This window comes from Colossoma macropomum, unplaced genomic scaffold (genome assembly GCF_904425465.1).
Source record: "Colossoma macropomum unplaced genomic scaffold, Colossoma_macropomum, whole genome shotgun sequence".
NCBI lineage: Eukaryota > Metazoa > Chordata > Actinopteri > Characiformes > Serrasalmidae > Colossoma > Colossoma macropomum.
Window position 1 is genome coordinate 2,473,973 of NW_023494805.1, and position 15,898 is coordinate 2,489,870.

Sequence of the window (15,898 nt, forward strand, 5' to 3'; positions counted from 1 at the left end):
GAAGAACCAATTAATTGGCAAACAACACAATAATGCTTGGAACAGTTGAAGGCAAAAGAAGAAGAGGATGGTCATCAATGGACGAAGGTAAGCAGAGGAATCATGAAACAGCCATTAAAAGGTTTAAACATCCAAACAGAAGATAGGATACACTCGAGAAGCACTAACCAATATGGGCACCAGGAGTCAGAACCAACTTAACAGCACTACAATAGCTAAATATGATATTATAATAATAACATTATTATGCAGTGTTCAGTTTTTGTCAATTCTTACTTGTTCTGAAGTACATCAGGTTTAGCAGCTGTACAATTCAGGTAGTTGCACTTGTTATGATTAAGCAGTCGGGGTTTATTTAAATGCTCAGCTGTGTGTCAAGCCCCTGAATTTACCAGTTTAGCCAAATCCGTATTAAACTGAGACAAAACCACAGCTACGCTAATGACAGCACAACAATGTTTTTAGAGCAGTAACCTTGATCGACCAAGAAACCTTCTAACCTTGAATTTACATAAAAGGTCTTGGTCTTGCACAGTTCACAAAAAGCCTGTCTGACAGTTCTAGACTACATTTAAAATCCACAGCATGTTCTGATAACTGTGTGTTATCTTACAAATATATAAATGCCTTTGTTATGTGCCTAAATCATAAAGTACAGATACAGAACTAAAAATTTGAGCTGTTGAAGCATAATATTTACTATTAAATATATAGGGTGATTCAAAAAGATTCATCCGATTTCAAAGTGCCATATTTTGACAACCGTGAAGGAGCCTAGGAACCAATCACAATCCAATTGAAAGAGGGGGTCATAGAGTTTCTGTCAGTGGAAGATGGCTCCCTTCAGTCTGAGAGGAGATGAGACCCCTGAGCAGAAAGCGTTCTGCATTCTCCACTTCAATAAGAGTGAATCCGTCATACAATGCTGGATGATCTCCGAAATCGCACTGAAAGAGTCATGAGTGCAGCGACACCCGACATGCTCAATCGAGTATGGGATGAATTTGACTATGGCGTTGATGTTGTCCATACAGCTGGAGGAGGTTCATACTGAGCACTTGTGAAATTACGTAATAAACTTTGATCATTTAGACCATTTACAGTTTATTGCATTGATCTGTAATGATTTACAAGTGAAATAAATCATTTTTAAATCGGATGAATCTTTTTCAATCACCCTGTACATAACACAGAAAAGGTCTTAACCTTAACTCTTATAACATAAACAAGTGTGATATTTAGAAGACAAACGTCAACATGAAAAATACAGGTTTCAATTCTGTGTAAAAATATCACTAATGACAATCATGCTTATTAAACTTGCTAACAGATATCATAGGTTTCGACCTCTGTTTTAATGCACTTGTGTGTCATTAAAGCATTTGCACGCCTGTAGCTCTTCCCACAGTCTGAGCAGTGATGCGGTCTCTCTCCTGTGTGAATGCGCTGGTGTCTCTGCAGGTTACTCTGTATGGTAAAACGCTTCCCACATTCGGAGCAGTGATAAGGCTTCTCTCCCGTGTGAACGCGCTCGTGTCTCTGGAGGTTACTCTGCAGAGTGAAGCTCCTTCCGCACTCAGAGCAGTAATACGGTTTCTCTCCTGTGTGAATGCGCTGGTGTTTTTGGAGATTACCCTTCAGGGTAAAACTCTTGCCACAGTCTGAGCAGTGATACCGTTTCTCTCCTGTGTGGATGCGCCGGTGCAGTGTGAGAGTGATCTGTTGATTAAAGCTCTTCCCGCAGTCTGAGCACTGATACGGTTTCTCTCCTGTGTGAACGAGAAGGTGTTTTTTCAGAGAACCCGAATCTCTAAAACTCTTCCCGCACTCAGAGCACTGGTGCGGTTTCTCTCCTGTGTGAATGTACTGGTGTCTCTGAAAATTACTGCGGCGAGAAAAGCTCTTCCCACACTCTGAGCAATAGAACGGCTTCTCTCCTGTGTGAACGCGCTGGTGTCGCTGGAGACGTCGCTGCTGACTAAAACTCTTTCCGCACTCTGAGCAGCCACTGCTTACGTTTTTCTTTTTTCCTTCATGACATGCGTTCGTGTGGAGAGGACCAAAGGACTTGGCTGCCTGAGAATTTGAGCTTCTTCTGGATGCCATATTGTCATATTTAATCTCTCCTGATTTCAGCAGGCTGGCGTATTCCTCATGTTGGAAGATGCCTTGCATCAGAATGTCTCTTTTCTAGAAGAGAAAAAGAAAAACAAAATTCAAAAACGGTGAACGGCAACAAAGGCTTTGTTCACACAGCAGATAAAAGTGGCGCAAATCTGATTTTCTCACCAAATCTAATTTCTTTATTAGGTTGTTCACAGTATTTTTTTTTTTTTTACTGTGACCTAAATCTGACATTTGTCTGAACAAATCATGTTCCTAAACTGAGGATTAGGAACATGGGGTTGGAATCCAAAGCTCTCCTCAGAGCAAGACAATTTGTTTTTTATTTGACTTTGAGCCTTGGATACCAGAGTGTCCTGCTTAAATATAAGAATATCTGCAAACTTTAGCTACTGAACTTCTCTGCCTAGCCCATTTATTTCTAGGTGTATCATGGCCTAGGAAAACACCCAAGGTGTGGCAGATTACTAGTCTGGTTACATCATAAACTACAAAAATACTAATTTTAAGAATACACAAGCAGTGACATAAACCGGATCCCACAAATAAATACAAAAAACTGTGAATTACAATCCTTTCACGTAATCAACTGCCACGGCCATGGCACCTAGTGACAGTTTAAGCTTTGTGTGCTCTTATAACAAGCTCTTATAAAAATATTTATATACCACACACATAACGGAAAAAAATGACATCTCTTGTTCATCAGAGCTGCTTATAAATCACCATAAATTAAGCTATTAACATTAAATATCTAAAAATCTCAAAATGTGCAGTTTTAAAAACGATAGTTCTTTAGGGGTTCTTTAATAAAGACAATGGTTATATAAAACCATGAACACTCAAAGAACCCTTTGCGTGCTTAAATGATTCATGGGTCGTCAGTGGAACAGACTAGCTGGCTGTACTGCTCAAGTGCCAGGACTGTGTAAGTCCCAGGAGAGGGTGTTCTTTTAGGCAGGAGAAGTTGTTTCAAAGTGGCGGAACAGACTTGGCCCCAAAACAGTAAAACAACCTTTATTCCTGAATAAAATAAGCAATAAAGACCTTCCCATCCATATCCCCACACTCAGTTACACAGGCACTGCCAATCTAAAGTCACATAAGCATTTTCAACTGTTCTCCAACACACATTCTTATTCTCCCAATCTTTCTCCTGTGTACTGATTGCTTAATTATCACATCCTCTTGCACCGTACCAGTCAACTGTGGCTGATTCTGTCGTGGCAAATCACAAACAGTTAAATGCTGTTAAATCACCTTGACTAATATATTGATTCATACAGCCGTTTAGTGTCTCTCTTCGATAAGTGAATGAAATGAACAGTTTTGTGAGATCTGTATTTGTGCACATCGAGCCGCCAGCCTGCGTTAATGATGTGTGTTGGGTCTTTATCCAGTGATCTTATGCTTGCTATAATATATGTTAACCACAAGATGTCGCTGTTTTCATCGCTCCGAGGCGTCAGAGCATTTGCCAGCACAATCAGGGGAAAGTCTTAAAGCTTCACGAGGCTCCAATCAGCCATCGCGACTTTCTTCTTCACACCCAGGTCTTAAAGGATGGATGAAAAATAGAAAACAACGTGAAAAACCAGAACATCTCACCTGCAGCAGTGCAGCTCCTGATCTTTCTCCTCCAACACTGGAGACCTTCTTCTCTGGTTTATGGAGCTGCTGAAGCAGTTATAGAGTTAGCGCCACCTGCTGGACTGCAGAGGCTACTGGAGCCACATGATCCAGACCCAGGTGGAGCTGGGGGGCCTTATTTGTAATCTCATCTGTGTTACAAAGAGAACATCTCATAAAACATCTCTCTTGGTCTTTCATCCCTGCCAAAAAAAAACATAGAACCCATTCAAAGGTTCTCTTGGTTGCTGGTGGTGTCCAATAGTCAGTAATGGTATTCTGTGTTTTCCTAATGGGTTGATATCGCAGTGTAAAGGACTCTAATGGTTTAACAGGTGGTTTTCGACTGATTCCAGATGCAGTTGATGGTTTATTAATGTTATCTACACTAAACTAGTGGTCTCTAATGGTAAGAGTTCTATTGGTCGCCAGGGGCCGTATTACAGAATCCTCCTCTCTTCTTGTCTTAACTTTAGATCTGACAGGTCAAGATTTTTCACAAATTCATATTACAGAAGCAAATCTGGTCTTAATTTAAGAGTCTTAGCTTACCTGATGACTAGAGGATAGTGATGTCAAAGCTGGCTGTCCACTGGCATCTTGCTCAGCGTTTTCTGGCCGGTCCACCAGTGTTTAAACAGAGTATTATACAAAATTCCTCTCATCACTGTTCATTTTCCACTCACAGTCCAGTTTACTGATTTTCCTTCCTTCATTTCTTTCGTTATACTTAGTTAAGTAAATAATTTGAATCCAGCTCAGTATCAGCAAAGACATTTTCTATAAAATCATTTTATATCAGGCCTAGTCATTATTTTTCACCTCTCCGTTGTTTGTAATATTTGTCTTAGTTTATTTTCTAGAATAAAAGTCTCTGTTCATTCAAATTTGTTTACTAGTTAGAGCTTGTGCACAGGACAGTAATCGGGGCGGTCAGTGGTTGGAAAAGCAGTGGCAAACAGTCAGTGGGGTGCCGACCTTATCAAGCCAGCAGACCGATATGCTCGCTATGTGGGCTTTTACTGATGCACAAAAAAGGTCAAACAAAACTAAAGTGTGATAAACTGTAAGTTGTGAATACTGTGACAGCGCTGTCACTGCACAACAGTAGAAACAGACAGTTAAACAGAAGTGGGGACCCTGTTGGGGTTCATCCTAAAGTTAGGACAGTATTTAGGAGGTTTAGTCTAGTTAGGATGTTTGTGTGATGCTGTTTTCTTATCTGGAGTTAATGATGAGATTATGAAGTTAGGAACTGATATTCTGGAATAGATACTGAACTCAATTCAGTCCGTACTGAGTCATCAGATCAGATTCCAGACTTAAGATGTTTCTGTAATACGGCCCCAGGTTTCAATCCTAATGGTTCTAATGGTCATCGGGTTTTAATTCTAATGTCATAATGGTCATCAAGTCATCATCATATTTGTTTCTGAACATCCACATCCTTAACAAGCTTCAAAATAAGTTCTTATGGCATATTTTACATCATCTACAGACTAATTTTACACATACCTCTATATTCATATTATACTTACTTCTATTTTTCTATACATAATGATTATGATTTTGAATTAAAAAAGGTTTATTCATCAGAAAATAAAAAAATAACTGGTGAAATAATTGCATTTTTGTTTTTACTTTACTGAAATATTATTTTAATTAAGCAGTTGTTCCTGTATTATCACAGCCGTAAATTATAAAATGATGGAGTAATAAAATTGTAATTTTGTAAAAAGGGCTTCATTAGAAAAGCAGTAGAATGGACCACATGATCCACATTCAGATAGCAAAGAAACACTGAAACAACGCAGAGCTGTTGAATCAATGTTGATTTGTGGTTGATTTTTGGTCATGAACCAAAAAAGACGCGATATCAACGTTGATTCACCGTTACTTTGCTATCTGTGTTAGTCTTCAGCTTTATGGGACATCAACATAAATCCTAGCAATGCCTTCACTTTCAAATTTTAATTTAATTGCTCCATTAAAGTTTGAGACATTTTACGAAATAATGTATTGTCCCCACCTCCCTGGTGCTCGCCTCTGTTTTATAACTTTGTTAGCAGAAGCTTGTGCCAGGGAGGACAGTAGACTTCGAGAACAAAGTCGTAATATTTGGAGGATAAAGTGGGCTAACTATAGGGGGGCTGCCATAACGCGTTGGGGTCTCGGTTGCTGTACTGGCGCCGGAGCTCCACTCACTCCTGTCTCTCTGTGGATCATTTTGATCATCATTCTCACTGCCTGTGAAACTTCATGCCCTCTTTGAATGGGGGGAGATGGAGCCCCGATAGCCGTGTAGACGACCCTGCCTGAGATTCTCCTTCAACAACACAGACAGACAGTTTCCTCCGAGTCCGTCTGGCTCTTTATTCTAGATAAACAGTTTCCTGCTCAGCGGTTTCAGCCGGTTCTTATACTAATAACAGGCTGGTGCTGATGTGCAGGAGAGACAGGGAGACTGAGTGTTTCTTTATGGGTGTCTCGATATGAAAGTATAACTCCACCAACTCACCGCCCCTCATTTAACACGAGGAGGTGCTGCCCTCCCTCTGCAAAGCCTTTGGCCACAATACTGCGACCTTTCCTGGTATTAATGCCACTTTAATATCATAATTCTATGACTTTTTTTCTCAAATAGTACAACTTATTTCTTGAAATATTACTTTTTTGTCTAAATATTACAACTTTATTCTCGAAGTCTACTATTTTCATTTTTATTAACAGTGGCCCTAAAACGCTGGCGCAGGTGGGGGCCAATACATTATAGCTTTTTTATATTTGTGGCTTATTTTGTGAAGTGCTCTGGCCTGCAATGACTGACCGCTTCGAAAGGCGCCAACTGTATTTACAAAGGTGACCTGTATGGCGTCAAATCCAAATCAAAATCAAAATTCGCAAGCGAGTAAGACTCCAGTTCAAAGTTCTTGCGCGAGGAAAACTACCATACTTCACTGTGGTGATGAGGAACTTTTCTGCATGGCTGTCTTTGTGTTCATACCAAACTCACCCATGGTGTTTGTTGCCAAAACCTCTCTTTTGGTCTCATCTGACCACAGAACACGGTCCACTGAAAGTTACAGTAACATCTGGCAAACTGCAGATGCTCGAGTTTGTTGGTCACTTGCGACACAATTTTTCATAAAGAATGATGATGAACTTTGAACTAATATATTTGGACCATTCCTGGTATTCAGTGCCTTCTGGACCCCCAAAACTTTTAACAATCAATACTTTTCAAATCATAAAGGTCATGTGGAACAAGCTGAATCATACAAACCTGATCACTTATCAAACATTTTCACCCATTGAGGACGTACGCATTACAGTTTGAAACAGTTATAATTTAAACCTTTGTACAACACAGACTCATTTGCAATTGTTTATAGCTTATAATTTATTTTAAATTAGCAGATATTACATGCATTGAATTCATGTATCTTTGTGAGGTCTGCAAAAAACCCCCCCCCCAAGAAGTAACATCCCACCAGCAACTACATCCTCAGCCTCAGCAATTGCAGCCAAAGATGCTGGTGGGAATTTAAACTCAACAACTGTTCAATGCTATTCAGTCAAACTTGGAAACATCCTTCTAAAAATACTGTAGACTCCAGCCTTCCTCCCAACATCGCCAACCAATTTAACCACATGAAGTGAAGGAAATTATCTGCAACCAAATAGTTCCAACAACAGCAGGCTGAACTATATTATAATTAAACTTAGCAAGTATAAATTAAATAATTAAAGTTTTAGTCAATTCTGACTCATTTTGAAACACATCTGGTTTAGCAGCTGTACAGTTCAGGTAGAGTTGCACTTTTTATGATTAAGCAGTCGGGGTTCATTTAAATGCTCAGCTGCGTGTCAAACGCCTGAAGTTACCGGTTTAACCAAACCTCTACTAAACTGAGACTAAACCACCTACGCTAACGACAGCACAACAGCCCCACTATGTTTTTAGGAAAGTAGCCCTGTGCCACGAAGAAACCTTCTAACCTTGGGCTACATTGAAAGCCCACAGCATGTTTTCATAACTGTGTATTTGTAAGATAACATACAAACGCCTGTTACATGCTTAAGGCCCAGTCCCATTTCACCCCTACCACTGAGCCCTTAGCCCTCTGTTTTGTGCGTTCACGTCTAGGGGTAGGCTGTCCCGATTCTTGTTGAGATAGAGGGGTAGGGCGAAGTGTTTGGGCTACATGACCCTCCAAATGGAGGTTTTTCAGAGACTCCAAACAGAGAGATATGAGGAAACAAGAAAAAACGGAAAGATAGCTGAACAAGAGACCAAAGAAACCCACAAGTGTGAGAATTAAACATTACGATAACCAATGTATTATCTTAATGTCGTTTCAGTGTATTATGGTCGTTTACTTCATAACAAACATAAAACTTGCTAATAGTATGCTAATGTCTCGGTAGCTAGCTAGCTAACTTTGCCATTCCACCTTAAATAGTCCAGCAGTTCTGACGCCTGAAGCGCCAGAATGTAACTGCTGCACCATTTAAGGTGGAACGGGAAAATTAGAACACGAAGCTGATGAATATCTGACTTCAGCTTCATATCACTGAAGAATTAGGGGTGGGCGATAATAAATAATTGCCCCCCCTCTTTGAAGGAATATGATGCCCTAAATGTAACTAAAGCCCAGCAGTGAGGAGCTGAACTTTACCCTCCTCTGCTATCACTGAAGACAGGCAGGGTCGCCTATACAGTAGCCTGTTAATGAAAATGTTTTTTTTGTCTCATTTCATAGGGGAAGATTTCAACCACTACCCCTTGTAACTCAGCTCCAAGGGGTTAGGGTGACACTCAAAAACAAGGGGTAAAGGTAAAAAGAAGAAATGGGTACAGATACAGAACTAAAACTTAAAAACAGAACACTTGAAGCTGTAAAGTATAATAATTAATGTTACATAAACTATGTAACAAAGACTTAACCTTTACTCTGATAACATTAACTGCCTTCTTTAGAAGACCATCAAACATCAACATGAAAAAATAGCTTTCAATTATGTGAAAAAAATATCACTAAACGAAAATCACGCTTATTAAACTCGCTAATCGGAGGTTTCAGCCTCTCTTTTAACGCACTTGTGTGTCATTAAAGTACTCGCACGCCCAAAACTCTTCCCACACGCTGAGCAGTGATGCGGTCTCTCTCCCGTGTGAATGCGCTCGTGTCTCAGGAAATTACTCTGAACGGTGAAGGTCTTGCCGCACTCGGAGCAGCGATACGGCTTCTCTCCAGTGTGGAGACGCTGGTGCAGTCGGAGAGCGATCCTCTGATTGAAACCCTTCCCACACTCGGAGCACTTGTGCGGTCTCTCTCCCGTGTGAATGAGGTGGTGTGTTTTGAGAGCACATGAATCTCTGAATCTCTTTCCGCACTCTAAGCAGAGGTACGGTTTCACTCCTTTATGCATGCGCAGATGGATGTGGAGATTCCTCTTTCTACCAAAAGTCTTCCCACACTCTGAGCACTGATGTGTTTTCTCTCCTTTTTGAACGGGATGGCGTGTTTTGCGAGGGCTTGAATCTCCAGGACTCTTCCCTCGGCCAGAGCACTGATCCGGTTTCGCTCCAGTGTGAGTGCGCTGGTGATTTTGGAGACTGCTCTGTCTAGTAAAACTCCTTCCACACTCTGAGCACCGATACGGTTTCTCTCCTGTGTGAACGCGCTGGTGTGTCAGGAGGTTACTCTGGACGCTGAAGCTCCTCCCACAATCGGAGCAGCGATACGGCTTCTCTCCGGTGTGAGTGCGCTGGTGCAGTCGGAGACCGATCCTCTGATTGAAACTCTTCCCACACTCGGAGCACTTGTGTGGTCTTTCTCCCGTATGAATGAGATGGTGTGTTTTGAGAGCACATGAATCTCTGAATCTCTTTCCGCACTCTAAGCAGAGATGCGGTTTCACTCCTGTGTGAACGCGCAGGTGGATGTAGAGATTCCTCTTTCTACCAAAAGTCTTCCCACACTCCGAGCACTGAAACGGTTTCTCTCCTGTGTGAGTCAGATGGTGTGTTTTGAGAGCACTTAAATATTTAAAACTCTTCCCACACTCTGAGCAGCTGTGAATTTCGGTCTTCTTTTTCCGTTTGCGACGTGTCTTGGTGTGGACGGGACCGAAGGACTTGGTACCCCGAGAATTTGAGCTTCTTCTGGATGTCATACTGTCATAGTTAATCTCTCCTGAGTTCAGCAGACTGTCGTATTTCTCATGCTCAAAGATGTCTTGCACCAGAAGGTCCATCTTTTCTGGAGAAGAAAAGGAAAAACAACATTCAAAACTTGAAACGTTCGAAACATTCACTCAACTGTTCATTGTTGAGTAAAGCCCTATTCAAGCTGGATTAGTCCGTCAGGTCTGTAGTTTTTAGTCTGAAAGGTAATAATTTCAGAGTGAATTACCTTCTATAATTTGTCAAAATCAGAGCTCCCTCAATAATAGTAGTCCTGCTTCAATCAACACCTCAGTAATGTAAGAACAAAACCAGGACACAGAGAACGATGCCTACATTTATCTTCTATTTTTGTGACCTGAACACAAGGCTAAGAGGTAAAATGGAGCTTGATTTGAACCTTAACCCTCAAATGCATGACGAGACTGAAATTCACAACACTTTTGACGATGGCCGAATTACAAGGAGAACAAAAGCATCTCTTACGGTTTGTAAGTTGAATGAACCCACTTTACTAACCTAATGCTAGTCTATATGGCAGTTCACCACACACTGTGTTGTTGGCGTTCCGAAATGTGGCATCTGTCGCATTATACTGACGTAAAGGTCTGCACAATTTTGTTTTGACCCAGGTAATTTGGTGAAATTACAGAGATCTTTTATCCCAAAAGAAGCAGCCAATCAAATCATGCACAGATTACATTACCGACCTCCTCTGGTAAAACTAATCCAGCTCAAACAAGGCTTAGGACTGTAAGGCTACGTTCACACAGCAGGTAAAAGTGGCCCAAATCTGATTTTATCTTTTAAATGTGACCTGTATGCGACATCAGTCTGAACAGATCAGCTCCTATACTGACCCTCATGTGCAAAAAACCGTGTCACGTGGCTCATCCAGAGGTAAACAATCATGACAGCCAATGAACGCCAGTCGCTCCCGGAGGGTTCAGCTTCATCTTCACCAACATCACAGGAGCCATTATGAAGTTCCAATGACTGACAGCTGGGCTCATCACCCACAGTGTGTTCGAGTTCGCTTTAAACTGTTCTTTGACGCTGCAGCCTCTGTCTCCTCCGGCCGCATTCGGCCGTTTCGTTCAAAATCTCTTCAAACAGGGAGGGTTTTGGATGAGTCTCTAATTTTTGTACAGAAACATAAGCCTAAATGTTTATGAGTCTCAGCAGCGGGAAATTATGACAAATGTCAAGTTGGGCGTAAAAGTCGCATGAATTCCTGTCTGGCTGTTCAGAGTGAGTTGCCTTGCCGCAGATCGGATACGTATCGGAATTTAAAATGTCAGATTCAGTGTATTTACCTGTTCACACTGGCATACAGACACACATCTGTGCCACATACGGAGAAAAAGATCAGATTTGGGCCACTTTTACCTGCTGTGTAAACATAGTGAGTCTCTGTTTCTGTTGCCGAGTGTCATTATTGATGTAGCTTACGGCCACATATCGTCTCTCTGCACTTCAGTTTTTACACTTTAACATATTTGCTCCATTGGCTGTAGTATTTCTGGCCACAATGCTAAGATGAATCAAAATCAGAATTAGAATATTTACATGCCAAGTACCAGAGTCAACATAAAACAGAATCTAATAAATACAGAAAAATATCAGAATCATATCAATATTACCCGAATCCTCATCAAACCAGTGCTTAGATTTAGCCGATATTTAAAATCGATATTTGACAACACATTTAATGTATGCTGGAATAACACTGCTAATGTTTAGGCGATGCTGGCTGCTACAGCCCCAGTAACCGTTACAGCAAAGCTGATGGATTTATTGCTCTGGATGATCAGCCTTCCTGTGTCGTGGGGGGTGCTGGGTTTCGACGGCTGCTCAAACATCTTGAGCCACGTTGCTCCAAACCCAGTCGTCGTTATTCTTCCGAAGTAGCTCTATCAGAGCTACACAACATGGTAGCGACCAGATATTTGGACATCTGATGTGAGTCCTGTGAGTAATCCGAATATCAAATCTTCCTGCCTTGTAATAAAACTCTGCTACTCTGCACTTCGTCATATTCTTCATAACTTTCATATTTCATAAGCTTCATTCAAAAGGTGGGGGTCATATGAGAGCTGTAACTGTCTTCTTTCCAGTCAAATAGATGGGTGATGTAATTTTAAACCCTTATAATAAAAGAAGCTGAACTCACAATTTTTTTTTTCTACTGAAAGTCGACCCATTCACAAATCTGAGCTATAAACTATAAACAGATGGCGTCTCTTCAGTGATCTGCTCTGTGAAAATTATTTTTATAAAATAATACAAAGAGCGTCTAAGATTTTTGGCTTTCAGCAGTAAATTGTAAGCATATAGCAATATGTGTATGATCATAAAACTCATGTTCTGTTCATTTAAGGGGAGCTTTTACAAAAAAATAAATAAAATAAAAATTTACATTTATTTCATGCAGTTACTGAGTAATTTGCCTTAAGATTTGGTCATGTAAATTCAGACAAACCAAAATATACCCTGGAGCATAAGAGGTTAAGCAAAGTTTGAGGCTGTATTTTTTTAGTCTTGCCACTAGAGGGTGCTATAGTTACGCAGGAGTTGGGGGTTTTTTCCCTCAGAAGGTGAACAGCCAGCCTGCATGAAAGACAACAACTGTCTCCTGTATTTTTCCATGTTTTATACAGGGTCATGTTAATGGGAACCTCACCATTCAGGAATCCGTAACACATGAAAATCTGTTGTGTGAGCTTACCTAGCGCTGTGTAGCGTGAGAAGCTGTGGCTTTTAGCTTACCTAGCGCTGTGTAGCGCGAGAAGCTGTGGCTTTTAGCTTACCTAGCGCTGTGTAGCGCGAGAAGCTGTGGCTTTTAGCTTACCTAGCGCTGTGTAGCGCGGGAAGCTGTGGCTTTTAGCTTACCTAGCGCTGTGTAGCGCGAGAAGCTGTGGCTTTTAGCTTACCTAGCGCTGTGTAGTATGAGCAGCTACGATGTTTAGCTTATCTAACGCCCTATTCCTATGCATTTTTTGCCATTTTTACATTCCAAATGAAGTTTTTAAAAAAGTGTTCTACTCTATCTTACTCCAGTAAAATGTTGTATAATTTTTGAAAGGCTCTGCATGTTTTTTATTGTTCATTTAAGTTTGGCCTTTTTTAAAACTCAGATTGATTAATCCATTAAAGGAAACATAGCATGAGCCTGAGAAAATTATATTTTAAAAGCTGTTTATCTGGTTGGTAAGCACTAATTTGTTCAGAGAAACACTAATATTCAAATTAACACAAATGGTATCAACGGTTTTATTAATGGTATTTTAATTTGATTTTAATTAGATTGAAATATCTGATTTATCTAATCAGTCCCTTGTTAAATAAATCAGGTGCTGATGATAGAATTCAATACATTCATGTGATGTTTGGAGGAGTCCAGGAGAAATACGGAACCAAGCTCATAACATATTAACTTGTTTTTTCAAAATACAAATTTTGGCTATTTTTACTGTATTCATGTTTGAATTTAAATGTCATTTTTGGATCATTTTTGTTGTTCCATTCATTCATTAATCATGACATGTTCACACAACGTAAAGGACTGCAATTGTTTTCAAATTATAAATAAAAATACTACTAATAATAATAATGATAATAATAAACAACTACGTATGTTGTGTAAATCCAATCAAACTGAAATGTGGTGAAATTTGAAACTTTGCATGATTCACCGAACTGTTTCCTGATGAATCGTTACTAAAACGGAATTATTATCCGGTCTGAGATTTAGACTTCAGAGTGATGGAAAGCTGGGCCAGTCAATAAGAATTGAACGACACAGGTATGCAGTGAATAAGAGAAACAGTCTGCAGTGCCTCATGCTGGCGGCACTGATATAAGATGCCGTGAAGGGTCTTACTCTGGAAGTAGGGGCGGTTCTGAGGCCGAATGAGCTCTGCTGTGCTGCAGCCTTTAGCAGAGCGAGTGCGATCACGATCTTCAGCAGCGGCCTGACTCTCCATCTCCTTACACAGCTTCACCACCTCGTCCTGAGGGAACACAACACACACGAGACGTTCATCCTGAGCTCAAAATATACACACAAAACCATACAGAGTCATAATACATTCTAGTGAGTCATAATAGGTCTGTTTTTCTTAATTGTTATTGGGTGACTGTGACCGTTTGGGGTAGAGCAGGTGAAGCAAAGAATATATATATATATCTCCATTATCTCCTCTCATCTCCATTTTGGTCATTTTTCAGTTTCTTTACATTATTTGAAAATGCTTGTTGCCCTTTACATTGTGTATAAAATGTCGTGATGAATGGACCAAAAGAAGAATATATATAATCTCACTGCTGTTGGAAGAGAACCTTGTATCCCCAAAATGGTATCTTTACAGGAAAAGCAAAAAACTGACTTTACTTTCAATGAAAGTCAATGGAACCAGAATTTTTTCCAAAGCCTTTTTGGCCGTTTCTTTTGGTCCATTCATCATGACATTTATACACAATGATACATGAGGTTTTGTTCTGACAGCAGCCATATATATAGTCCCTCTGGAGCTCAGTCTGGTGGGCCTTAGAGCAGGAAAACCATCAACTTGTGCAGGAGCAACCAAAACAGAAGAGAGATTTACCTGGGCTTGAATTCCCCAAGGAGGACTGTGAAAGGAGACAAAAGCAAGAAGAGCAAACGACAAAGTCAGACCATTTGTTTCTAATCTTAAGGAATTTAGTCATTTAAAGAGTTGAGCTGCTGGGCTGCATGTAGTGATCATTCATTTTAATGTACTGGACCACATTTTAGCTTCTAACTCACTGAGCTAAAACACAAAAACCACCAAAAACCTCTGCAAATAAAACTGCGCCGATCTGAAGCCGGGACTGATCTGATCAGGACGGAGAGCGATCGGGAGAGAAAACAGCAGCTTATTGATCCAAACAGCCCCGCATTACAGTAACCGAGTCCAGCCTCAGCCCGAGCTCTGAACTCTGAGTTGGGCTTCAGCTTAAATTAGCTTAAAGACTAATTCACCATCAAACAGCGTCTCCCGCACGAAGCTTTAGTCGGCTTCTTTTCCGAATCTCCCCGTCCCACCTTAAATGGTGGAGCCTTTATTATTATAACGCCTGCGGGGCCGGGATGGAACTGCTGCTCCATTTAAGGTGGACCGGGGAAATTCGAACAAGAAGCTGGAAAATAGGAAGCGACTTCAGCTCCGAGTCTCCCGCAAAGCCTCACACTACCGGATAAAACCACAGCCCGGCCCCGGACCCGCACCGCGGTCTGATCTGCGGCTGAGGGCGGATTTTAATGTTAGCGCCGTTTAATCCGGAGAGAAGCCCGCTAACAGGCTAACAGGCTAACAGGCTAACGGCTAATAAGTTTGCAGGGAAGGAAATTTGTTAAACTCACCAAGTTTTAATGCGGAAAAAACGATCCCATCTGATCAGCGCTATCGGAGATCTGTCCGCTCCTCATCTGCTCCGGTACGCGAACCGGCGGAGAGTCGCCCGGAGTAAAAACCGACACTTTTACGGTTTGTTTTCGGGTAAAATCAGGAGAGTTTCCGTCCTTCCTCCGCCATATTCCGCCGCTGCATACGGGGCACTGAGGGGGCGGGGCCGTGAAAAGGTCCGGATGTAGCAGAGCTAGCAGGCTAACACTGCTAAAGCTGATCACAAGCTTTCATTATAAACACGACGATAAAGTGTTTTAAAGAGCACAAACAGCCTAATAGCCCCTCTAATATCAGTAATAATGTTTAATATGGAAAAATAGATCATTTCTAATATGAAAATAGAGGAAGCGCACCAGAAATGCCTTGACCTTGAAAAAATCTCAAATATTTTCATAAAAAGATTACATAGAACAGAGTATAACTTATATACAACAGAAAGGTATAATTTAACAGTGTGCAGTTAATGTGATCAACATTAGTAAACACAAAATATTTAACTATATACATATATATATATATATAT

At 40.8% G+C, this 15,898-nt stretch overlaps 2 protein-coding genes across 3 annotated transcripts; both read right to left on the bottom strand.

The window, feature by feature from the left end:
* Nucleotides 1–1,149: 1,149 nt before the first annotated feature.
* Nucleotides 1,150–3,776, bottom strand: LOC118826361 (gastrula zinc finger protein XlCGF7.1-like). Its single transcript, XM_036597320.1, has 2 exons — nucleotides 3,733–3,776; nucleotides 1,150–2,190 (listed from the first exon to the last, which is right to left on the bottom strand). Exon 2 carries the CDS (start codon nucleotides 2,173–2,175, stop codon nucleotides 1,324–1,326), a length of 852 nt encoding a protein of 283 aa, XP_036453213.1. The 5' UTR covers nucleotides 2,176–2,190; nucleotides 3,733–3,776; the 3' UTR covers nucleotides 1,150–1,323.
* Nucleotides 3,777–8,485: 4,709 nt separating this feature from the next.
* On the bottom strand, nucleotides 8,486–15,497 carry LOC118826328 (zinc finger protein 665-like). 2 transcript variants are annotated; one of them, XM_036597269.1, is made up of 4 exons: nucleotides 15,330–15,497; nucleotides 14,551–14,575; nucleotides 13,827–13,956; nucleotides 8,487–10,019 (listed from the first exon to the last, which is right to left on the bottom strand). In XM_036597269.1, exons 3-4 carry the CDS (start codon nucleotides 13,927–13,929, stop codon nucleotides 8,821–8,823), a joined length of 1,302 nt encoding a protein of 433 aa, XP_036453162.1. In that variant the 5' UTR covers nucleotides 13,930–13,956; nucleotides 14,551–14,575; nucleotides 15,330–15,497; the 3' UTR covers nucleotides 8,487–8,820. The 2 variants fall into 2 exon arrangements, with proteins under 2 accessions (XP_036453163.1, XP_036453162.1); XM_036597270.1 differs by lacking the exon at nucleotides 14,551–14,575 and having other exon boundaries at nucleotides 8,486–10,019.
* Nucleotides 15,498–15,898: the final 401 nt, after the last annotated feature.